The 27,958-nt window shown below is 31.7% G+C and overlaps 1 protein-coding gene across 1 annotated transcript; it reads right to left on the minus strand.

The window, feature by feature from the left end:
- Positions 1-5,647: 5,647 nt before the first annotated feature.
- LOTGIDRAFT_91366 (hypothetical protein) lies at positions 5,648-27,929 on the minus strand (the record flags this gene model as incomplete). Its single annotated transcript, XM_009052093.1, has 30 exons — positions 5,648-5,681; positions 5,912-5,996; positions 7,288-7,348; positions 7,703-7,750; positions 7,884-7,962; positions 9,355-9,442; positions 10,408-10,543; positions 10,823-10,927; positions 11,411-11,512; positions 11,773-11,884; positions 12,020-12,154; positions 12,403-12,474; positions 12,670-12,842; positions 13,210-13,315; positions 13,613-13,831; positions 14,027-14,120; positions 15,828-16,081; positions 16,347-16,496; positions 17,069-17,177; positions 17,597-17,705; positions 17,953-18,016; positions 18,270-18,406; positions 18,736-18,900; positions 21,360-21,543; positions 24,600-24,694; positions 24,917-24,997; positions 26,086-26,194; positions 26,561-26,647; positions 26,923-27,013; positions 27,848-27,929. Coding segments are annotated over 30 exons (3,366 nt in total), but the record flags the coding sequence as incomplete, so codon positions are not given.
- Between the last annotated feature and the right edge of the window lie 29 nt (positions 27,930-27,958).

Below are 27,958 nucleotides of genomic sequence, written 5' to 3' on the forward strand. Positions count from 1 at the left end.
TTATGGGGAACATGTCGGGAGAACTTGTAGGCCACGATAGACAACACGTTAATATTGTTGACTCCAAAGAAGTTGGCTACGATTCTGTCTGTACAGAGTGTGGCGTTACCATGTGGCTGTTGCTGGTGAAATGGTAAGACTGTCGGACTGAGAATTTCATCGATGTAACGCTAGGATGTCAAGTTAACAATAACTAGAGTCTCTCGCCCACAGATACCTCTACACGCCATGACACTTCCTAGTACCACCTCTTAAACGCAACATTCACCCCTTCAGAGATAGACTCTCTGCCTCCCACCATCTCTGAAAAACAGTACCGACTTTCATCTGAAGACGAAACTCAACCAGTATGGACGTAAAAAGAGAGAAAACGGCAATTTTCACTATACAATCAACAACCTTCAACGAAAAAGCCGATCACAGTCACAAAAGTACTTCTTTATCGAACCCAAACTTACTGTACTCGCATGATCGGCAACGGAAGCCAATTACCAATTCGAGCACAAACAATGCAGATACCACTCGACTCGGGTGAGATTTCTTAACCTGTCTTGTCGACATCCAGTTGATCTCTCATACTTCAAAGGGCTGTGAATTATCTGAGATTATTTTAACTACCCATGTTGTTCGATGGGCCCAAATATAGGCCAATTGTTGTCGTTTGGTTTCCCATGAAATTGTGCACGCATCTGAAATTACTTTTCTGGGACAACAGGTAATAGATTAACAGAGTATAATTCGAAAAATAGCTAAATGAAAAAAGGTAAGATTTTAAATATGCAGTGGAAAGTAGGTATTATATTTAGACACTCAAATGAACCCCGACATTAAGAATCATAGCGAAAGCCACAGTCATGTTACCTATAATACATGTAAAGATATTTTAAAATCCACCAATTAAAGAACAACATCTGCCATGCATCAAAAACGATTTTACATAAACAACATTTCTTAAAATTTCTAAAGGTTTTATGAAGCATAGTGAGCTCGTAAATTTTTTAAATTGACAAGTGGAAAATTTTGGAGTTAAATTGACTCGATAGAAATTTTTTAAGAGCGCTGATATATTATTGCTATAGGCAGGTGAAGCAGGGCAATATGCATCTTCCTAGGTCATGGTCTCCTTATACATTTCATGTGTTCAAATGATGAACGTTGATATCCGACAGCTGGAAACCTTATCCTTCTATTGTGTCTGTCTTCTCAAACTGGCAAATGCGATCCTCCACATTCTGTGACATATAAACTGAGTTGGGAGAAACATTTTTTTTCTTGAACATCGACACCACGTTCATCAATGACGTTCACCTGGATTGGACCTGCTATATTTAAAAAAATTATTTAAATATTTGATGGTTTGACGATGGCAGATGTCTGCACTTCAAATATTTGATGGTTTGACGATATCAGTTGTCTATATATTTTTATATATTTGACGGTTTGATGGTTGTCTGTAATTTAATTTTTTGATGGTTTGCCGTTGTCAGCTGTCTACATTTTAAGGTTTTCTTAATTGCCAGATGATTCTGTATTAAAGACGAATTCGTCTAGCCGTGGAAACTTTTGGAAACTGTAAATAACTAGGTATATATTCTGTTATAAAACATAAAACTGGGTTGGCATTAAAAATAGTGAGCCGATTAACTGATAACAACTGAAGCATTTTGAAATCTTTATTTTAAAACAAAATATATCAAATTTTTATTTTGCAACGAAAACTGGAAATTCACAACTTGTATTTGTAGTGGGATCATGCTATTTGTTATGTTTATTTACAGAATAGGGTTTTAAGAACAGGCTGACATAGTAACACAGTTTTAAAAATACAAGACAGTGCACATATATCTGGCCTTTAAATTGTGTTAAACTTCTAAAATTAATTGTAACAAAAAAATAACAAAGCAACTATTTTAAGATTTTGAAATATATATATGATATTCTCTGAAGACCGTATATATTATAAAAGACTCATGCATGGTCAATAACACAACAGTTATGGCTCAATTTAATTCATTTAAATAATAAGAACCTTTTGTAATAATAATTAGAGATAATCAAATCCCCAATCCAGTAATGTTTCTTGTGTTTCAAATAGCGTATTCAATACAGTCGTTGACATACATTATTGGATGTAGAAATCCAAAATAATTGTACTAGTTTTCTAATAACGTTCTTACAATTATTTAAAAAAGTATGTGGAAAACTACCACTTAAAAATAAAAACATGGGAAGGTCATTGTGACTGCACTGACATATAGTGTACATAGTAAATTAAAAGGGTTGTTTTACTTTTTTTTAGAATGAACGTTTCACACATGGATAGATGAGAACAATATTCACTTTATGCAGTCAATTTGGGTGGTTGAGATTGACTGATTTTCAGCCAAATGAAAAAAAAACATTTTAATGAGAATGTAAAAAAGGAAATATTTTCACTGTGCTCAATAAACCATTGTAGAACTATATTGAAATATTACTAAGTAACAACATGGATCAGGTTCTGTTTTAATATTGCTAATCTGAATATACATCATGATTTTGTTTAAGCTTTAGGGGTTTGAAAAACAAAATTGCATTTTGAAATCAATTTGGTTGCAATTGAAGGTTTGTTAAGCAACAATGTTACAATATTCTACAATTTGTAAAGGTGGAATATATGCATTAGGTAGCAATAATTTATTGGATCAGGAAGGTACAATGTCCAAAAATGCCAGCTGGAATCCATGATGATAATATAATGAAAAGTGAAATAGCTATGTGAGTCTAAATTACAAAATGTCTCCTTATTAAAACCGCCCCAATATTTAAATCAAAACACAAATTTATTTTATAATATTTGAAATGCTGAGTAGGTATTGTAAATGATTTGGTTTTGTGATATAAATGTTTAAAGACTAGAAAATGGTTCTATTGCACGTATTTGATTCAATAGCTGAATATTCCATTGCAGTAACTATTGACTTGAAGGCTAATTCAAAAATATCAAACATTTTACATAGCTTTAAATTGTTGTGATCTCATGTCCTTGAAATAAACGATTGCTTCAATGCATTTAACCTTATTTTATCTCCAATATTAAATTGTGAAAAGACAAAAAAAATCTGAAAGTCTTGAATTTGTAAACAACAACTCTTAAATTAGTTTCTGGTTGAAAAAGAGCAATATTCACCACCACACCCTGAATGCATCTAACTAAATAACAACTTATAAATGTACTTAGCTATTAAAGTATATAAATTATAGCTTATGGATCAGTTTAAAATTTCTCTATTATATATACAAAGTATAGAGAATAAAATATTGCACTTGTCCGAATTGCACTGTAGTGTTAAAATAACAACCTGAGAATATCAATAAAGAAATAAATAAAAACAACATAGATTGTAACATACATGTAGTTAATTTAAAAATCAACCTTGATTATAATACCAGACTGTGACTGGGAACAATGCTTACCTTTTCCACATATTTGTAGAATTTTGGAATATACATTTTAGAATGTATTTAGGTTAAAAATGCCCACAAGAAGCCATGAAAGTTCACTTTTGCCAACAGACAAGGGCTCTGATATAGGTCTTTTCCTTTTCTTTATTTGGCATTTAACAAAGTTTCCTGAAAAGCATGATTTTTGATCTATTGTCAACATAAATAATTTTCACTTGCAGAATTAAACTAACCACTCTAATATATTCATGAAGTTTTTTAATGGCATAGCTCTTCAACCAACTGTAGCTCAATATGGACAAATGTAGACCTATAGAATTGTAAAATAACATTGTGAATTCATTTTCTTACATCATGAACAGTAAGAGAGAAAAGTAACAGTAAGATCAGAAACAATGGACCATATAGATCAAGCACTTTTTCCACTAAATTTAACAAAGATGATGCTGGAATAACTTTAAATTTATGCACATCTGCCTGCCAACAGAAACCACATACCACAAAAATAAAAAATGTAAAGAGATCTGCATGGAATCTCACATTAGAGAAATCCAGATCAAATTGTACACAGTTAGCGCTGCAATTACAATTCCATTGTAAACCAAACAATAACATTTGTGAAAGTTTGTGAGGTTAGAAAATGTATTAAATTGATTTGTAACAGAAATTTCATATAAATATACTTTATCTTATGTCACTTTCTTGCAAGCAAAGCTCAAAACATACACAAGATATAAAAAAATGCCCTATTAGGCCACACCTTTATAACAAGGTTTTAAGCTCAATGTATTTAAATTGCCAGCAAAAGTTGTCAGTATCCTTGAACTACATAGAAGAATATAACTCAATTTTCAGTATTCTTAAAAAGGAATTCCACCACAGCAAACCAACTTTACGCCATAATTTCTATTCTATTATGGCTATGACTTCTATACCATTTAAGTCATCATGTGAATATCAGCCTCAGACCTGATATTGAACTCTCATGTATGTATCACAAAGAACTTAACAGACTGGTATGATTGCCATACATCAATGCAAAACACGGAGATTTTTTCACAGGAACTGAATGAAGGGTACTTTTTATCCTAATCAATGGTAGGCCACACACATAATTTTACTGCAAACAATCTTTACCTGTCATTTATGGCATTGTGTTGCCTTTCTTATTTGTCAAAATGTCAACATCTCATTAGTGTTGATGATGAATTAGTTAATAGTAAGATGTCAAAAATCAAACTGTGTAAAAAATCAATCAGATGGAAAGAGTTTTGGAAGCTTAGTGCTGTGAAATTAAAATACTGATTCTCCACTTAATGTAAATATGTCTTCAAACCTCCAAATTTTGGATACAGCTCTAGAGTCAAATATTTCCACCAGATGACTCAGCTTTATGTCGCTTTTTGCTCACCGAATATTTCAACTGAAAACATTTTTCAGGTAACTAATATTACCATCATGCTGGTGAAGATTGTTGAAATGGTTGTATATCTGCCTCTGGTGATGAGGTGTCTATATATTTTATATCCTCTGTGTAATCTGGCGTACCACGATCAACCTGAATACTAGGTACAATATCTAACTGAGCTGGATTGGACAGTTTATTTATCTCTTCTTCACTATCATAATATATCACAGGGATCTGAAATTAGATTGAAGTATGATTGTGGTGAGTTCCATACACACTTTACATGATCAACAGCTATAGACATAATGATATGAATAAACTTCAAGGGAGATAATATTGAGATAAAAAAAAATCTCCTAAATGTAGGTCAAAAACAGTTCAAGGCAGGTAATTAGGTGAAATATTACATTTTTCTAGATGATCCAAACGTATGTATTTCAAATGAGATATTTTGTATGAAAAGTATTAATTTTCTTGATGAAGGTCTGAAATTCAAAGCATGCCACTTTCGAGTTACTTAAAAAGAAATGAAATTGTTTTGATAAAATATAGGTCATTAATATTATTCATTTTCAAGGGAGATAATAATAGTGGTTATTATGTTAACTGTTTGACACCTACCCGGCTTCCCTTATTAATATCATCTGTACTCTGAGATGGATTACCACTAGATGGCGTTCTACCATTGGCTAAATCTGAGTGTTCTGATTGGTTGTTTGAGGAAAATTCACGTAAACTCTCCTGTGTCTGTTCTTTCTCTTGTAATAATCTACGCTCATCCATCAGGGGGGAGGGTTGAGGTGAAAGAGAACTTGGTCGTATTAAGTACCTGAAAAGAAAAGGCGAATCTTTTTCTCTAAAATAATGACAAAATTAAATACATCATACATTGCTTAATATATGACGACATTAACCTTAAAGATTTCCTGAGAAAATTGTTTGAAAGTGCTTTTCCATAATGAAGTCTTTTAATTCTTCATGCTTATTAGATATAATTACTGCAGTCTTTATTTCTATTTTGTTAATAGTATTAAATCAACAGCCTTGATTAATACTTACACTACGTCTCCTAACTCCAGTTTCAGATCATAGTTAGGATTAATAATAGCATAGGATACTGATGTTCTTTTATCACTGGATTCATCTACAATATATATAATATTACAACACTTCTTTATTTCATCTGATGATATATTGTATATTAAACAGTATATGCTTTGAAATGTAATAATGCCTTGTACATATCCTAAATCTTTGAGATCTTATATTATCTTTATCAATAGAATATTAATCTACAATGCACACTTAATTTTATCAATAATCACAATACATAATATTTACATGATGATATCAAAAAATAAAATTCTGAGTTTATATTCAAAATAATTGAATTATTGTGTATTACTTTTCATGACTGTTTTATCATCATGTAAAATAACAGACTGTAATTTAGATTGTGAATTAAAGCAAGCCTGGCAGTTTTATTTATTAAATTTTTCAGTAATTTTCTAGAATTCATTAATTAAACTGACTTCTATAGTCTGGCAATCAAGGAGCTAAACTTGCATCTTCAACTCTCATTCTGCAGAGAATAAGCTGTCTGGGTTAGATTGATCCTACTCTCTAGATGTTGTCATAGACTGTTGATCTGATTTAAAATCGGTGCTTCAGATTTTTAGTTTTACTTTTACTTATTAACAGAATCTTTCTATTAGGCATATAGCAAACAAAAAGAATTTCACAAAATTCAAAATTGTGGGTTATCAAACAGACTTTTACAACTATTCCTCTTCAAATATGTAAGGAATTTGGTTATGTTTTTGGATCTACTGACAAATATCTTAACATTTTTCTATCATGTTATCTAGACTGATGTATATGTTCTTGTGACTTAGCTATGTCATTACCAACAATCTGTGATAGAACTAGTTCTCCACAATGTAACCCTAGTTCACCTAAATAAAGAAGAGTTCATGACCCTAAATGACCACTAGAAAATCCTGTCCACATCATTATATTGTGGTCTCTCATTAAATCAAATACTGACCGCAGGACATAATCAGAACAGAAAGCTTTTCATATCATGTTAATTTCAACTCTAAAGGTCATTTTTCTGCTTGATTAATGTACATGATAACTACTTGGTTAAATACAGTAATAAATACTATGATTTGATTCAATTATTCCCTTATAATTGACAATTAAGCCTTCCTAGCAGTCTGGTTATCATGAACAACAGAAAAAAACTAACCATATTGCAATTAATCTTAAAAGGTATTAGACAGAGTTTCTTAATCTTGAAATTATTTGAATTGGTTTGAACCTAAACAAATGATAAAAATCTGAACAAGCAAAACAATTCCATTTACCAGAAATCTCATCCATAGTATGACAAACTGGGGAGTAATAATTGTATAGTAGTGGACTCTACCTACCATATTCATCAAGAGGCAAACCTTGACTTTGCATTCTACACTTTACCATCTGAATAATCTCCTGCCTCTCTGGTGTTAGGTTAGCACCATTCATATTCATAATGTCATCAGGTTCAGCACCTAGACTTAATGATGCCTGAAAATATAACTTACGGTACTTAGTAATAAACTGGAGAATTTATGATCTGAGGTCTTATTCTTGAAAACGTAACCTCAGATTTTGAGAATGACTATGTCCTTGGTTAATAAAAATAACGTTAGAATCAAAGTGGAGAAAATGCTAAAATCTTGTAATGTTAATTAAATTCTGCAAAAGATATAAGCAACAGTTTCAATTACTATAGTTAAAGTCTGTTACAGATGCCAAACAGCTGATCCAAAGATCAAGGTATTGTTACTTTTGGAAGCATGTCACTGCCTTTGAGAGGTTGTCTTGAATATTCAACTTTATTTCATCTCTTGCCTCAAACTAATATTTGATATTTCTTTTCACTTTTCAACTAATGAATGTAAGTGGATGTTGGTATAATGATACAGCTTTATCATGTGAAAAGCTTACCAAGTAATGTTTTTGTATAACTGTCTACAAGATGTACATTCATTCTGTATGAACTGTACACCTCCTTGATACATCCTAAGCCTAAATTGTCATGGCATCTGTACACAATCTCTATACTTGAGAAATGAATGTGGATAGGGCTTTTTTTTTAATCATCATCTCAGTAATAATGGTTATAGTAAAGAAAAATCATTGAATTGCTGTTATATAATATTATTTAAACAGAGATACTAGGAATTTATAAAGTATGCAGAAGAGTCAAATGAGCTAAATATTGAAACAGGTGCTGTGAAAGTTAAAGTTGTGCTTTACTGTAAGGTACAATTTAAATAGACAACTTCATAATCATCATACATTCGATAAAATATCTGCTGTTATGACAAAAACATTGTGATTGGTTCCATTCAAAATATGGTCAGTTTAGACCAAAAGTGTTACGCAAAAATGTATGATGATGTATAAAGTCTGGAAAACCAGAGAATATAAATTTCAAATTCTTACCAATATATAATCAGTTAAAGTCAGAAGGATGGTTAAGATCTCTTTGAGTTTAAGAAAAACTCAGAACCAATCCGCTAATACACATTTATAATTTTTGTTTGAGAGAAAATTGTTTGAGTTAATCATTCCTATTATCAGAAAATAGTCAAAACTTAAGATGGACAATGACTAAGAATGAAGAGGTAGTAGGATACATTACTAGTTGATCAAGTCTACCAGCTATACTTACAAAGGAATTTCTAAACGCTACATTTAGCGCAGATTGGTCTCTGGATAGGGATGTAGTCTAGGTTATCACATAAATAAATCTATTAGTAAGGGGTGATAAAGTTCGAATGAGTGATATGAATGAATGACAATGAAAGGTGTGTTGAAATGAAGGTGTATGTAGATAATATCATCTTTGGTCCAGAATTTTTATCGTTAAAATTTGATTAAATAGTACATTATTTTATATAAATATACACATCAGTTTAATAAGAAATGAAACCAATTTTCACAAGAAAGAAAGGCACTTGAAGTTAATTACGTAAAGCAGTATTGCAGGGGAAATAACTCCATTATATTATTCAATTAATTGTGAATAAAAAAATCAGAACTTTTATTCCAATGTAGATCAAACATTATTTTCTTTTTTGAGGAATTTCGTAAGAATGATTAATATTTTCAAGAGAAATGAACGCAAATATCTGAGAAAAAAAAATTCTAGCAAGGTTTAAAAAGTAAGCAAGGTAAAGACTTTCAGCAAGCTTGTGAGAAAAATACATCAATCTGTCAAATCAGGTGAATTTGAGGAACAATTTCAGTAAAGCTAGTTTTAATTGTGATCTGCAATATTTTAAATTAGTGATGTAGGCTCAGACAATATCGACCTACAAGATGCTTTTTTCACTGCCTCCTTCATGGAAAGGAAGTACAATTTAATGCTAGTGATGAGTATTTTTATTGAGCATCAAAAGCTCTTTTCATGCAAGAAAGAAAAAACACCCATGTTTAACAAGGATAACTACTTAGGTTCAAAATGATCCTCTCTACCAGCTGATCTTTCCTGATTATCTGTATGTACCCATTTACTGAGTCGACTAGAACACATGACTGGATTAAAACTCATGACCAACATTTGCTTGAAATAACCAACAGGGCTATAATTTTGAGGCAAAAATTCAGTTATCTTAGAAGTCATCACAACTTTTTTGCTAAACGTTAACAACCTTAACCATATATATCAAATTCACGTTTTACATTTATGCTCCTAATTTCAAACAAAATCTTTTACAGGTCAAATTCGACATGAAGCAAATTTGCCTCATTGTCCTATATGAAGATACAGCCCTGACTAAGCACAGATGTCACTTTAAATGAACAAGACTTTTACCAGAATTCACTCTTAAAATTGAAGAATGATATATTACATATGCCTATAGTATGTTATTTGAGGATTTTGTCTGAGCCTAAAGTTGAAGATGGACAAGTGAGAGTGAGAGTGTGATAAAATGATAGGTGAAGGGGTGAGAGTTGCCATCAGGTTAACTCTGGGGCCAAGTGTCAGGGTGAAGGGAAGGGGGCAATTCTGTTTCACTCAGAATACTCACTGCTTTAGCAAGCCTATTAGATGAAGATTTTTTATTCTACAAAATGAATGTATGAAATGATTTGAGGGTATTTAAAAAATGAATGGATTTTGTCTAGCTAAATTACTAAAATCAGAAATTCATTGGCATTGTTTCATGCGAGGAACTAATCTAAGCAAGACAAAGAATGAGGAGCTATGCCTAAAAGCTCTGCAGCACCATAAACCCTGTAAACTTTGCAGGTGAGAAATTCCAAAACTAGCTTTAAGTTAAACAGTATCAGTGCCCACAATCTGTTCATGAAAATGACTTAACCGACTTAGACCTCAATAACAGGCCTTAATATATTGGGGGATATAAATGATTTGTGCATCAGTTACTTTTAAACTAAATGAACTTAATCAAATTAGTGACTACTTGGCAGTCAGAATATAAAGAGACTGTGAACATCTGATCATTAAATATAGAATATAGTAAAGTACAGTAAACATACCGAAGACAATTCAGGACAATGTTGATTCTGGGTTCTATATATACCTATAGGTATCTCACATGTGGTAGAACATAGTTTCTGATACAATCTACCATACGTTCGAATCCACAGATCTTCTTTGGTGATCTTCATCTATAATTATTTATTCTTTCTAAATTTAAAAAATTCTCAAACCCAGGCTAATTTTTCTTTATATAAAGACAAACATTTCCATTTCTAATTTCTAAAAGTTGCAGGAATATTCTTTTATTCTTTATTCTGTGGATCCGGAACCATTGTCTCGACGTGTCTTTTAATGTGCTTTTTGTCAAGTATAATTTCAAATATATCAATATAAATCTTGTCAAATCATATCACAATAAAGTCGCTTCTATTTACAGATGGCTACATTCAAGATATGATATATATAACTAAAGTACATGAAAAACTTACACAAGAAAGGTGTCCAGAACCAACAGCTTGGTCTATTCCTAGTAATAATCTTACAAATGTTATTAAATAATCTTTGACAAACGCCTGTAAAAAACAATTTAATTGATAAATAGTTGTGATTAAATGATTGTGAGTCAGTGATTGTACAACAATCAACTACTTCCATTGTACATCTAGCCATTCCTTACACCACAAGCCAGTCCCTCCTATCACAAGCCAGTCACTCCTATCACAAGCACAAGCCAGTCTCTCCCCCACAAACATGTCCCTCCAACACAAGCCAGTCCCTCTACCACAAGCCAGTCCCTGCACCACTAGCGAGTCTCTCCATAACAAGCCAGTCCCTCTACAACAAGCCAGTCCCTCCAAGGCAGTACCCCCACAACAAGCCAGTCCCTCTACAACAAGCCAGTCCCTCCAAGGCAGTCCCCCACAACAAGCCAGTCCCTCTACAACAAGCCAGTCCCTCCAAGGCAGTCCCCCCCACCACTAGCCAGTACCTCTACAACAAGCCAGTCCCTGCATCACATGCCAGCCCCTCCCCCCAAGTCAGTCACTGCAACCTACCTGATATAACAAGGTATCCAACATACTGGCACTAAACACATTACCAGCGGCAAATGGTAGTCGGAACATATAATAGATATGGGAACCTCGTTGTCTTTCTTTCTGAAATCATAAAATATTCCGTCCATAATACAGGGTGACAAGTAACATTAACATATTCAAAGGAATTACAGTTACTGAATTTTAAGAATATAAATCTACAATTTGACATATTAGACCAATATTTCTTGCCCTACCCCATATTTCAGACATGACATATTAGATGTGATAAGTATAATTCATATATTATAAAAACCCCAAAAAACTGCAGCAAATGTGGTTCAACTGGATTCAACTCCAATTAGAATTCATTCCATACCAACCTTCTCTAGTTTGGAAATAGCTAGAGCCACCAGATCATGTGCCCGGAACTGCATGAATCTCATATTAGATGACTGAGTTAATTCTGTTATTATGTTGGCATTGGGAAATAATCTGGAATAGATAAAATATCATATTATAATGATAACTTTGCATACTGTGAATACTTTCGATGGAAGTTTTGACTATTTAATAATGACTTAAACTGAAACTTAACATTATGAAAAATCAAACAAATTATAAACTTACCTAAATATAGTTTGAACAGAGACAATTGTATTACAATCAGACAGAGTATCTTCTTCTGCTGAATTGGAACTTTCTTTATTTACAACAACCACATTATCAGCAAGGTTGATTCCAGCTCGTAACAGATCCGATAAACTGAAAAACAACAACATCATTATCAGCAAGGTTGATTTTAGCTTTTAACAGATCCGATAAACTGAAAAACAACAACATCATTATCAACAAGGTTGATTTTTAGCTTTTAACAGATCAGATAAACTGAAAAAAAAATCATTATCAGTGAGTTTGAATTTAGCTTTTAACAGATCAGATAAACTGAAAAACAACAACAACAGCATGATAATGCAAAAAATATAACATAACAATATGTAAAAAATATCTACCAGTCTATAGACCCCAACATCCAGTAAATCATAGGAAAATAACAAATAGTCTCTAGAAAACCAATATCAGGCCTGAAATAAATACAATTATAAGAATGTAGATAATAATACAATATAAATCTATGATCTATGCAAATTTGTGAAAATCATATGTTTATAAATCAAAATCATTTACAAAAAAATTGGCGGCTCTTTAAGAAATATAGCAATATCAACTACCCTAGTGATTCCAATATTGGCTGTACATAATATTAAATTTGTACTTACTTTTGTTCAAATAGTAAAACTATAGGATTGAGAGAGTCAGATTCTCTAGCATGAGATCGTAATGGTACAATAAAATTATATAAACCATTACTAGCATAATCAGCAGCTACAATTATAATACGTGAACTCCAACAATATTCTTTGGCACTTGTATAATTACAATGATCACATTTCTACAAGAGAAAAATGATGAAATGAATTGAGTATATCTTTATAAAGTAAATATATCAAAATATATCACAGTTTAAAAGAAAAAGTGGAAATAACATAATATCAAAGTTTTCTTGAAATAGACATTCCCATAAAAATTGTTTGAAGAACAGACAGAAAGTACTTTGTGATGAAATTAAATTTGAATTTGAAATAAATGGACGTTATTCATCTTAAAATTCTGTATATTGCTAGGCTAATGGAAGAGATATAAGAGATAAAAGATAATCAATAAATTGATTTTTTACTGAAATAAAACTGGGTATAAACAGTAGTTAAAGGTATCAATGCCAGGTCAAGTCATAAAATAGAAAATGTTCTTGTTATTACCTGGCAGAGTTCCAGACAACATAAACTACGTTTTTCACGAGACAGATGACAGAGGGTAGGACTTGTACCAACATATGGTGTAACTGGAGGGAAACCTCGTACATATCTACAATAAAACACAAAATGTTTACTTTCAACATTCAAATATTTTTAATACATGTATTTCAATTTCAGTAATTGAATCATCATTTTGTATCATAAAATGCAATTCCTAATAGCTGTCATTGAGAATCATCATAGTAGTCATCACCCAGTAAGAGAATAGCTGAATGGAATAGATAGCTGAAAGTTAAGCTGGTGAAGAAAGAAGTAACAATAGCTATATCCCTTTTGGCAAATGAGTTGGAGGAATGGCATTCACTGCTTTACCTACTGGTATAGTATTATTATCATTATTACTTACTCAGGATTCGAACTGTCATCACTATCTATAGAGCTAGCATCATCATCATCATCAGAATCAGACTGATTATCAGCTAGTATATTAATACTAACATCATTAGTTTCTAATACAGCTGGTACCGGGGCAATACTAGGTCGCTTCTGTAAACTCTGTATATTTAAACCTTTGGGTAAGTTGAGATGGGTGCGTTTACTACCTTGTCTTTCTATATCACTATCACTACTTATCATTCTGGTGTGCTGTAGTTCTAAAGCTACAGTACCTAAAAATAGCAAAAGGCATTAAAAGGATAGTTGCTTGTGTTTTGAAGAATATCCAAAACCAATCACTAATCTGATCAATTATTTTGTTGAGTTCATTTAGCTTACCAAAGTATTTAATTTCTGTGCTTACTAATGGTATATATAGCTTCACAAGGTTTGAAGGGACACTTTGATTGAGGTATAAAATAAAGTAGGAGGTATCGAACATGCCTTCCCTCCACATTCATATACTCCCTGGGGATAACCTAACAGTAATAGATAACATACTCTTTAAATGACATTTAGAAATAGAGGACTGATAATAGATAACATACTCTTTAAATGAAATTTAGAAATAGAGGACTGATAATAGATAGCATACTATTTAAATGACATTTAGAAATAGAGGACTGATAATAGATAACATACTCTTTAAATGACATTTAGAAATAGAGGACTGATAATAGATAACATACTCTTTAAATGAAATTTAGAAATAGAGGACTGATAATAGATAACATACTCTTTAAATGACATTTAGAAATAGAGGACTGATAATAGATAACATACTCTTTAAATGACATTTAGAAATAGAGGACTGATAATAGATAACATACTCTTTAAATGACATTTAGAAATAGAGGACTGATAATAGATAACATACTCTTTAAATGACATTAAGAAATAGAGGACTGATAATAGATAACATACTCTTAAAATGACATTTAGAAATAGAGGACTGATAATAGATAACATACACTTTAAATGACATTAAGAAATAGAGGACTGATAATAGATAACATACACTTTAAATGACATTTAGAAATAGAGGACTGATAATAGATAACATACTCTTAAAATGACATTTAGAAATAGATGTAACATTTGATAAACAAAACACTAATATGAATATACTGCTTCTTCCTATATTTCTTATTTTGTAACCATAAACAATTACGATAAAGATTCCTGTATGTAAATTGAAACGTTGCTAAACTTAAAGGAAGAAGTAGTACATCCATATCATTGTTTTTATTTTCTAAGGCTAACATAAATCATGCTTCTTCACCAGCTACATTGGAAGGGATTTTCATTCCCGTATAGTTTACAATAATACTGTAACAACATTCACAAGTAGCATTAACATCAAATAACAAAATACTACATATATCATATTTACTGAAATTAGAAGGACTAGATCAGCCTAATATAATATTGAACCTACCTATACTTGCTATCATGTTAGCTACCTGGAAGGTGGTACTGTATCTAGTCCAGGCTGTCTATAAAAAAATACCTACCTATAATAGCTATCATGTTAGCTATCCGGCAAGGCGGTTCTGTACCAACATGTATTCTTGTCCAGGCTGTCTATTTTTAAACCTGCCTATACTAGTATCATGATAGCTACCCTGGATGGTGGTATTGTACCAATAGGTATTCATGTCCAGACTGACCACTATTTAACCTACCTATACTTGCTATCATGCTAGCTACCCGACAAGGCGGTTCTGTACCAATGGGTAGTCTAGTCCAGGCTGACTATTTATAAACCTACCTATACTTGCTATCATGCTAGCTACCCGACAAGGCGGTTCTGTACCAATGGGTAGTCTAGTCCAGGCTGACTATTTATAAACCTACCTATACTTGCTATCATGCTAGGTACCCGACAAGGCGGTTCTGTACCAATGGGTAGTCTAGTCCAGGCTGACTATTTATAAACCTACCTATACTTGCTATCATGCTAGCTACCCTAGAAGGCGGTTCTGTACCTGTGGGTAGTCTAGTTCAGGCTGACTATTTATAAACCTACCTATACTTGCTATCATGCTAGCTACCCTAGAAGGCGGTTCTGTACCTGTGGGTAGTCTAGTTCAGGCTGACTATTTATAAACCTACCTATACTTGCTATCATGCTAGCTACCCTAGAAGGCGGTTCTGTACCAATGGGTAGTCTAGTCCAGGCTGACTATTTATAAACCTACCTATACTTGCTATCATGCTAGCTACCCTAGAAGGCGGTTCTGTACCTGTGGGTAGTCTAGGTTGACTGTTGTTATTTTCTTGGTTTGGATGTGCCAATATAAATGCTGAATTCTCTTCCTTTGTTAAATTCATATAAAAACAGCAATCTGACTTCCTCATGATATGTCTTGGACCAGGATTCAGTTGAATAGTGGATCCTATTACATCTTTCTGTACACCTACCAAACTGACACCATATCTGGAAAAGAGGACAACATCTGTAACAATAAGAAACTTTTAGTTACACAACTAAGAAAGCTTAAGACTATATCCTGTCTACCAGATGGTCATTGCTTAAACCACTAGGAAATGGTATTTTACAGATTTTCTGTTTTCATAGAGTTTCTAGCAACATCTACCTCAATATTATTACTTAAGATCAAATTCAAATGTGGTTTCACTTTTTCTGAAGTAGGCAAATTCAAGAAGTCCAAAGAAGTTAAATACATTTGTCATCAACTTACTTTCTATGGGCATGGAATGATGCGTATGTAAAACTCTTTCCGATATATTCTCCAAAAAATTTACTTTCCCCACAACGTATATGATAGATTTCATTTCCTGAACATCTTCCATATAATCTCTGCCATTCATCACCTGACATCTGTCCTTCTCTACAATATGCGAGTATCAATCAAAAAAAATTAAATTATCCATCAAAAACAAATCCATTTGGACAATTAAGAAGATATTTTCACCTAAAGATTTTGAAACTGTTTGTAATTCAAATTCAGATTAAATATTGTCACGTACTTTACTGTTCTGTATTTATCTCTTATCCTGATACTATACAAGTGGTTGCCTAGCATGATATGCCCTCTTTCCTGATAAATTCTCAGAATATCTAAGGTGGTCACCAATCTGTGTCAAGTCAAACCAAAAATCTAATTTATGTAAGATATTATTTAAACAAACACAGAAAATTTAATAAAATTCTGACATAAACTGTCACCTCTATCGTGTTTACAAGCTAACAAATTTTGATGCGTTTTCATAAGTCAAGGGTAATAACTCAAAAAACATTCATTGAAAGATCATCAAATTTGAACATGTCCATGATCTCATCAATATAAATGATCACACCAAATTTCATTAAAATCAGATAAAAACTGTAGTCTCTATTGTGTTCACAATCCAATGCGATGCGACAACAATATACGACCACATTATGATAAAATCTACTTACTGTCCACGAGATGTATGTAATAAGAGAGTAACTAATGTTGATGTTCCTGGACACAAACAATTATTAGCCAACAAGGCATATTTAAACTCATCTTCACATACTACATGATCTATGATTAGAAAATACAAAATACATGATATTTCTTGACTTTATTTCCAGTTATCAAACAAAAAAGAAGAGAGATTTTTGATGTGGACAATTGTTAAAAATCATATCAGCTTGCTGGCAAAAGATGTTATCTCCACCAGGGGTCCTTTAGCAGTCCCTTGAAACCAAGCTGGATGGTAATCACTATATCCTGGGCAGCTATAACCCTGATCAAGACATTTAGTTGTCAAATGTCTGGAGAAATACTTACAGCATAGTTTACTACCACAATAAAAGAAAGCAATAATTGTATTTTCAATTGAATAACTCAAGATGTATGTAATAAAATATACCAGAGATCGAATGTACACAGACACATCTAATTAAAATAAGAGAGATGAGCCCTTCTTAAAAATTAGCAAACAGAATAATTCATCTCACCAGCAAATTTGACATGGAATTTATTTTCAGGGCGGAATATTTGAACATAAAGTGGACATTTTGGTGAGAAATCTTTTATAGCCCAGGATCGTAATATAGTATGTTGATCCTGAAATAAATTAAATATCTGATTATTATAAATTTGATATGTTTGTTGATAGCGCATCAGAACAGAAAAAAAATGAACACAAGATTAGCCCAGAATAGTGTGGCAGTCATGCATTTTATTTAATCACTCAATTATTGAATTCTTGTATGATACTTTGTTATGAATTCAATGACAAAACAGGATGCTTGTTTCATCAACATTTTAATTTCATTAACTATAAGGGCTATGAATGATAAATGAAACTTACTGCTGCTGTTTTATCAGCATAGTTTCTAGCTGCCAGAATAAAACAGGCTTCAGCATCTTGAGCTCTGTAATTAAATAAAAGTTAACAATCAATCTGGAAGTCTTATATATGTGAAGCTACAGAACATTCAAGACTCTTAGTACCAGGAAGAAAAGAAAAACCATTCTTGATACTATTGAGGTACTGCCACAAGGACAATGTAGAAAATCTGGTAATTTCTGGATAGACTCATTAATGGTATAGATACCAAAGTTATGCCAAATTTACTTCTTAGATAAAAGTTCTGTGAAGGTTGGTGGTTTAAAATGTGTAATTACCTGCACCGTGCCAAATCAGCATCTTTTAAAGCTGAACCTTGAACATAAATAACACGTTGAGCCCAGAGAGGAACTTGTAACAACATCTTCATAGTGGGATCTAATTCACATGGTGATAATAACACAACAAAATAGTCCTGTAAATAAACAAAGTACAACCTCATCAAAATTACAATTAACACATCTTGTAAAATCATGTTTTTGAGTTACAAGTGAGTTAAGAAGTCTTCCATAGGGACATCAGAGATTTAATCACAAGGAGAAAACTGACATGTACTGATGCAAATCACAATTAAATGATATGTCCAATAAAATCAAGGGATTAGGCATAAAATGAGTCCATTAACTATCTTTGGAAGGACAAAGACAAGTGACAGTCAAAAAAACAGAAAGTTTAAACTGGATTGACTGACAAGGGTCAATGAAAGTGTGTCTTAAAGTGCTAAAAATTCTTAAATCAACAAACCTGCAGCATGGGATGAGCGTAGAATTCATTTAGAAAGTCCATGATAGTATCAGACTGTAGAGTAGTAGTAACTACTATAACATGTTTTTCTGTCTGGGCACGATGACTACTGTATGTACCTCCCAATTTCTGACGTTCTAACCATGTACATGCTAACTGTTCAAACTGTAATATATTAGAAATATATGTGTATCATTGCTTCTATTTGAAACATTCTGATTTCGTACCCTTATGTGATAGCTGTGATTCCAGGAAAACTTGACCACAATGAAGTCACTATTGCCAAATTGAAAATAAACCCATTTCAGTATAAAAAAAAAGCTGTAGTTAGTAATAGAAGTCAGGGTTTTACTTCAGAACGTGGTCTATTAAAATTCTTTGCATTGTACAAACTGTGTCTTCTGAATTGATGTTTTGATCAGCATGTATCAGACGTGATCATGTAATATTAGTTTTACTAACTATAACAAGGTGTATAATTAAACTGAACATTACAATAAACTTCAGAAAAGAATACAGAATTGTACAACAAATGGTCACTTTCTGACAAAGTGTAAGATGATGTCTGGTGTATTTAAAGAGTGTACAATTATGGCCTCATATTTTGACTCCAGTTACAGTGTACAATTATACATCAGGTCTGTTTGAAGATTCTGCTATTTAGAAAAAGTATTGTATTTCATATCAATAAGAGATGCATAATTGATGATTTCCTTTGACATTCATTTCTAGAAAATTTTCTGTGGATCAATTTACTCTCCAACAGATCAATCTGATGTCAAGCCTGACATTTCATAATTCAAAGAACAAATTACGCAATACAACAGAAAGAAATGGTAATATTAAAAAAAAAAATTCTGGCTCTGAATATGAGATACAAAAAGATCAATATGAATTCATGAATGTTTTAAAACAATGGTAAAGCACAAAAAAATCTAGTCTTCAAGACAATGGGTTTTTTCAATAAGATCTACTAGTATAATAACTCATTCAATTCCACAGATAAAGAAAGCCATCGTGGTTCTGAAAGAAGAACTGGGTTTACTCTTCTGCTCCATAATTGAGTACTGATGTACTGAATTATTGTCATAGACAATTCAAAGAAATAACAAACAATTTGAATTAATAAATGGGTAACTATGAATTCATGAAATGTAAACTTGATTTAAGTGTTATGATCATCATCTGATTGGTTAATAAATATAACTTAAATTAAACTGATTCTAGTAGCCAACTAGATTATTGTATGTCCTAAAATGTGGGTTTATTTTCATTCAAAATGATTATGACAATTCTGAGGTTGGTTATATGTAGAGCATCAATTTCCTGTTGCACAATAATTATTTATATAAATATTTTAAAAAAAAGAGAACAGTTTGGCAATTAAATTGATCAAAGACACACTTTTGCTTTAAAGAAAAATTATGGTAATTTACTTTACAGAATTAAAACAATCTTCTCAGAGACAGAGACTTTAGCTTTGATTATACAAGTCCTTTGAAACGATTCTAATAATGTCAAAAAAGTTTTGTTTTTAGACAATCTGAGAATAGAAATTGTAAAATAAAGGCAGAAATTAGTTAAATCAAGAGTTAAGTATATTCAAAAAACTAAAAAGGCTATTTCCATTCCATTCCGTCTGATAAATTATACTTCTGCTTGACTGATAATTAAAGAAATGTGATGTCTTGTCAATGTCTAATTGAAGAAAGTCCAGGTCATAAGATACAATTATATTCATATACATCTTCTTTGTTTTACATAAAAATAAATTGGTTGTCACGGTAACTAATTATAAAATAGATTAAAAGGTGGTTAAATGCCATTATTACAAGATTGACTTATTTGTAATTTGTGAAAAAGAAAGTCATTTACATTCAAATATTGGCAGAAATGGTCCAAAAATAACTGTAATGTCTCGATAGACAAATGAAAGAGGTAATTTGCTTTTTACAATTTCTGTTACAATTTTTTGCAGTCAGAAGTAATGTATTTTACTCCAGAAAGATAAATATAAGGGTATGTAGGTATTGTTAGACTACATAATTAATGTAATAAAAACTAAAAAATCAATAAATTAGACAAGAAAACAACAAGATACCAGCTCTCAAAAGAGAAAGTCTGCTAGCCAGTTTGACATTACAGCTTGGTACAAGTAAACAACTTTAATAGAGAGTAAACAAAATATTCTTAGTTTAACAGAGAGTTTAAAACAGCCAAACAACTTTAAAGGGCAGTATGCAATATTATAAACATCTTAAATTATACCCGAAAATATTTCTCCAATGTGTTATTTATATCCATGTATCAACTTGATCAAACTGAATTTGTTATTAAAAACTTACTAATTAGTAATTAAGCAGTTTGACTTAGATTGGCTTTATAATGGCTTTTTTTTAATTAAAACTCTCAAAGTTTGTTTGCCAGATTGGTATATACAAACAGCTATAAAAGACATTGGCCAATATGATAGCAAGCTTGACAAGACAACTATAAAAGACAGTGCCCAATCTGCTAATTTGACACCACAGCTTGATTCAGCCACACAGCTTTTATAGATATACTGTTGGATACCACATCTGGATTCAGCCAAACAAGAAACAGGAGTAAATCCAGGAACTCACCTGTGTAGGCAAGACAACAAGGGCACAAATGATCATCACCAACATGAAGAGTTGACTAGGCCAAATATCTGGGTAAACATCACCATATCCAACAGTAGATAATGTGACTACCACTAACCAGAATGATTCGAACACACCAAAATGATGATTGCCCCCTCTCTGTAAGTGTTGAATACCACAGGCACTGAAAAAAAAAACCAAATTGACTGTGACTGTCAGAAGTCTTATGTAAGGCAAGATGTAATTATTTGTTAAAAAAAAAAACCACTTAGCATAACCTAATTCTGACTTGTTCCATTGTTGACTCTGCTGCATATTTCAATTTGATTTAACTCAATATTTTTTTATATATTTTTTAATTATAATTGTGACCCCATCGTGACAATAGTTCACTTTTAAATGTTGACCATAAAAGTTCATGTTTAACAGTAAATATTGAAGAATTTCTCTTTTGTAGTACATGAATCTTTTTTGCAACAGAGAATTTGAGATTGGTTGAATCAATTCAAGATCTAGAAATCGACAAATCTGCTTGCGTAGGCATTTGACACAAAAAAAATGTTCTTTTCTGATGAAAAAACATCAAATTTCACTCAAGTTTTTCATCTGTATTTTTTTTATTGATTATTGTTTCATGTGTCTTTGATAGAATGCAATGCAAAGTTTTTATCATATTAAGATTCCTTTAAATAGAAGTCTGTTTTTGAGAACTCTAATCATGAACACATTTCTTAAAACCTATTTATCGATTAGATTTATCTGCAACCATAGAATATAAAATCTGGAGACAAAAGATTTAGGTTGTTTAATTGTACCTGAAAAAACTCTATATAACAATTAGTCATTAATAATGTTGCAGTTACTCATTGTCAAGACCCTTTCAGATATAAAAATCAATCTTTCGTATATACCACCATTAAATCTTTCACTTGAATAGACGAGTTTTTTCTCAACGATTTCCTGACATGACAATATTCTCTACATTAACTTCTACTCAACTTATTTTAACGACTCTTATTTAACTGATCATGCTCAAAAATTAAAAACATTTTCTAATCGACCTCTACTTTATACAGCTATTAAACAGTCAATAACAGAATCTTTACTTGCTAGTTTGTACTTGACTAGCTACTACAGTTTTTACATCCTTGTGCTATTTACCTCATGGTCAAAATCATGTACATCACACAGGTCTGCATGTATCTAAGCAAACACAATGAAATGGGAGTTTTATATTCTATATAATGTTCTGGACCTCGCTGAACTACTCATGAAGTTTTACATCTTTCTGCATCTTATGTTCCACTGCAAGCAGTCCTACCACTATTAAGTGCTAAAAGGGGAACATCTTTGTTAATGTTAATAACGATAATAGGTCTATTTAGATCTATTTAACAAATCTGTTTATCCAACACAATTAGAATTCAAACCGAAATCAAAATCATTTTTCTTTTTTTTTTACTTTGAATAAATAAACTAAGTACTATGATCCGAACATCTTAGCGAAACCCAAAATCCAAACACCAACAACAAAACATTGGTTGCAGCGAATGAACTTTTGAGGAAGTATGTCAATCATTAGAAAGTATAATTTGACCATTCTTATACAATTTGAAGGGAGTTCATAGCTCAGTTAGACTGAAATCCATCTAACATTGTATACAGTGCTCATGTTAACATATAAACAGACTGAAGACAAATGTGATCAATTGGAGGCAACGTCAACAGTGATGTTTCCATTTTAAGTTGGACAAAATCGAGTAAAGAATCAGATTTCCCAGCTATTGTTGAGAATCTAATCTACTCCTGATACTTGTTTCACTTATGATCGTATTGTTCTTGTCATTTACTTGTTCAGTAATTACAAATCAATTATTAATTTAGCTTTTTGAATTGATTGAAACTCAGTTGAAATTATACAAAAAATATCCCTGAATTGATTATTTTTTTTATTTAGGCAATTTAAAAGCCAAATGCTATAAATATTTATTCTTTTCCAAATAGGGTCACTTTTTAAAGGATATCTACAAATCTAGTAGTAAATTTAGTTGACAGATAGATTTATAGTAACTGTATTGATATAATTAATGGGAAACTATAATATACTGTATCTGTAACAGTGTTGATAAAGAGTTATAATTCTAGATTAGAGAAGAAAGAAGAATAATGGATTCAAGTCAGACTGTTTATCAGAATATAATACACAATAATTCTCTTATATCATAAATAAACTTTACTCAGTATCTCTCAATAGTTTTAATACTGTCTGTGAATTTAAAATAGATGAGAGTTTAACGTCCTAGTTTACATCGCCTGATGGCAAATCTTATGTTTTCCGGTTCAAATTAAATCTTAAAAATGAGTTATTTTCAACTCGTTAACATTTCAAATACGTGCATGGATATCAACTTAGGTTCATGAGGATCCTGCCTACCAGCTGGTCCTTGGCCAAGTCTTTTGGGATTGATCTTTGATCCAAGATTATCCATACTCAACTACAGCTGAGTGACTGAACAATTTGTTCTAAAACTACCATTCTTCCCATCATTAAAATTTCCAAAAATATATTTAAAGTAGCATATCAGTAGTTTATCAATTGTTGAGAATTATTTCCAAAAAAAAAACAAACAAATATACACGTAACACTAATTACTTTAAGGGAATATAATTCAAGAATTCAATTTGAATTTCAAACCAAAATAAGACATACAATAAGTTCAATATTAGAGTTCAATTATATAATAAAGCCCATACTAAATCTTGCTATTTTCTGATTAGAATCTTGATTTAATTCATGGATTTCATAATTGCTTCACACCATTTTAATAACATTTCAAATTTGATTGCTAAATTTTACCTTTTTACTTTGAATTACTTTATATCTAGAGATAATTCATGTAATTACTTCTCTTTTATAAAAATTTCAGAAAAAGCTGTATTGTCCAGAAACAGATAGCTGTTGTTGTTTAATTTAAGAATTTAAAGTGGGATTATGAACCAGTATATTTAACCAAATGAAATTTCATAAAACAAGGATAACTCCCTTCATTGATATTTTTTGCAAAAATCAATATTTTATTTGATATAAGGAGATAGGGCTTAGACATTCATCTCTCTTTTGGCATGTTACTGGCACACACACCCACTTTAATGTCTTTTCCTAATCCATATTTATATTTTTGCGTTATGATTTCCCATTCAAGTCAATGAGCATTTACGAAACTTATAATAGAAACTTACCTGATGAAAACAAGGCACAATAAAGTAGCACAAAGTATTAATAATTGTTGAGCCAGAGCTGACTGATTCTTCTGCATCACTCGATGTAGATCACTCTGAAAAGACAATACATAAATATCATATACTTAATGTTCTTTTACAGTTGAAAGGGCTTGTTATCAGCTACTGGTACTGAAAATTTTCTTATGTCTATTGTTAGCACCAAATATAGTGAATTTATGACAGCTCTTAATTGCAGGTTACTGTATAGATTCTGGTGGCAATGGTAAAAAAAAAAACTGGAGGATAAGCAGTAATTTGAAAAGATAAAAACTTACAAATATTTTCTGCATGGATTGTTTGGCCAGCCAGCAGTTGAAAAATACTGGTATAAATAAATTACGTAATGGTTCAAATAACTGAAAATATATATACAGAATAATACACAAACTAGAATATAACATTCAACTTTTCTACTTGTCATTTAATTTGGGGTAAAAATATAAACAGTGTAAAAGAAAATTTTGCCATCTTTCACAATTACAATATGTAGCCTTTATTCAACTTGGGTAAAAATCAGATAGTACAAACTGAACCTGACCCAGGCTGGCAAGTGTCGTAGTTGCTTGGCAGCACCTTTTTGGTTGAGAATGTGCCATGTGTCATGTGATGTGTCTGTTTAGTAAAGCTAATACAGGCTAATAAAGTTAGTTTGTATTTGTGTCACAAATTGTGTGATTTAACAAAACACTTTCAAATTGAAAAAAAGAGACCATACTGGATCTCTAAAGTGACTTACAGTAAAAATAACTGGTATGGTAGTTACCAATTCTACTAAAAACTCTGTAGATATAATCTGCTGTAAAATATTACCCTGAAATATATCAAATAATATTACCAGGAAGATTGTATTCAAAATGAAGGCTACAAAAATTGACATGGAACAGCGTCTCAGATGGGACAATAAACCAAGGCTCTGTGTGCTACAGGCTGTGCAAGTTATACATCCTTCAACAGTTGGAAATTGAACCTTGCCCTTATTTATTAGCCAATTTGTGAAGAAATGTAGGATGTTTCATTTTGTCAATAGTCTAAATTCAAATATTACAATTTTCATTTTATTCCATGTTAATGTGACATTTTTTAAACTATATTCTGACAATGATAAACGAGGAAATGGCACTAAATGCAATAAACTCTTTTATCATTATCAAGAATAACAAATTTTGTCCAAAACAATTTCATTCTGAAGGTAATACCCATAAAAAGGTAATATTGTGATAAAGAAACAATTTCTACAATAACAATATTATCCTTTATTAAATTTAAAATTCAGAGATTTCATGCAGTTATTTTGTTCAACCATGTTATTGTGTATCCAAACAATCAAATGTGATTTAAGAGCAGTTGTAAAATGATGATGAGAACTCCTGAGAATTCAACACTAATTACCTAAAATAACAGGATATAACACTGGTTTTATTACACAAAAAACAATCTCAGTTACCTTATAACTTAAATATTGAACTAAAATTGTTTCTGCTAAACTAATGATTGCCACGGTAACTTGACAGATCCACACCACAAAATGTCGATCAACCCAAATAATAGCATCCCTGAAAAGTCAATATATTACACAAGATTTTAATCATATTCTATATAAACTACATATTTTAAAACACTGCTTTTAAACTTAATCATATACAAACAAAGAATTTTCCAGAAATCATCTTTAGTAGACCTTCACCCAAATTGTCAAGTAATGAAACATATTTGGTTGTGTTGTCAAACATTTCATATTGAAAGAGAGAATTTCATCTTTCCAATACTGTCTAGTTTTGTTAAGTTTGTCATTAATATTTATGATATGAAATTTGGAACAGAGGGTAATTTTCACCTAATTTAACTTTATCTAATCAGCTGTCTAAGATTTTTTTTCTATTTCCTGCGTCTAACTTTAAAAGGAGACAAATAAAACTAACCAGTTAATTTGAGGGTTGTCATGGAAATCAACCGGGTCTATTTTTCTGTGGGTCGTACCATTTACACAATGTCTTACTCCATATTCGCTGCAAAATATCATAAGTATGGTCAAACCACAACAATTTTCAAACAATTCACTGACTTATATAATCGTTTAGGTTCTTCTGTCTAGTTTTGAACAATAGTGATGGGTCTACCTACAGGGATTGGCTACTCCTTAAATGATGCAGAATTCCTATGCCAAATATAAGAGTGACAGCAATGTGAGCGTGATCCATTAGGGAAAGACAGACAAGACAGTCCTTAAATAGAATGTACAGTTGACAATCCCAGGTGCGGATTGGTGGTATGGTGTACTTACCAGGAATAGGAGTCGTCCATAGAAACACGAACCATATACAAAATACATGTTAATAATTTTATTATTAAATTAAATGTTCTAATACGTAAACCTGAAAAATTCAGAAATAGATTTAATAAATTCTTCATCAATAGCAAAAATAACATTCATCATTCATTACAACTATATCATTGACAGACAGGGGCAACAACTATATCGGTGACAGACAGGGGCAACAACTATATCAGTGACAGACAGGGGCAACAACTATATCGGTGACAGACAGGGGCAACAACTATATCAGTGACAGACAGGGGCATCAACTATATCGGTGACAGACAGGGGCAACAACTATATCAGTGACAGACAGGGGCATCAACTATATCAGTGACAGACAGGGGCAACAACTATATCAGTGACAGACAGGGGCAACAACTATATCAGTGACAGACAGGGGCAACAACTATATCAGAAAGATAGAAAGTATTACAAATTATCACATAATTCATGTTTTTATGTTAAGCAGATAGAAAAACCAAACAAGTTGACAACAATATAAAGTTGCTGCATTTGAATGGCTTTAGGTAGACAGGATGTTTCATGAAAAATAAATAACGAAAGCCTTTGTGGCTTCAGTTTGAATAATATTACATCTCATTCCCAGCCAAATTCATGTGTCATTTATGTGACAATTAACAACCATCCATTATAAAAATATTGAACCCCTAGGTTTAACAGGTTTGTAAGGAAGTACAAAAGTAAGTTGAAAAAGGAATTTTTGACATTTCAAGCAACAGTTTATGGTTTTGTTTGTCTAACACATTGTGACAGCATAAGAGAGTTTTAAAAAATCTTTGTCCAGATTTAACAAAGTAAAGTCATCATAATGCAATCTAAAATACTGTTGCTTAGCCTTAAGGGATAAAACTTATAAAAAGAAACTTACTAGATCGTTGGTTTTTAATAAAATAAAGTTGTAATCTCTCTTTGATGGATTTTTCATTGGTAAAAAACTCTACATGCACTCTGAAATACACACCAATACATGAACATAAAT

The sequence above is a fragment of the Lottia gigantea genome (genome assembly GCF_000327385.1).
Source record: "Lottia gigantea unplaced genomic scaffold LOTGIsca_18, whole genome shotgun sequence".
Taxonomy (NCBI): Eukaryota; Metazoa; Mollusca; class Gastropoda; family Lottiidae; genus Lottia; species Lottia gigantea.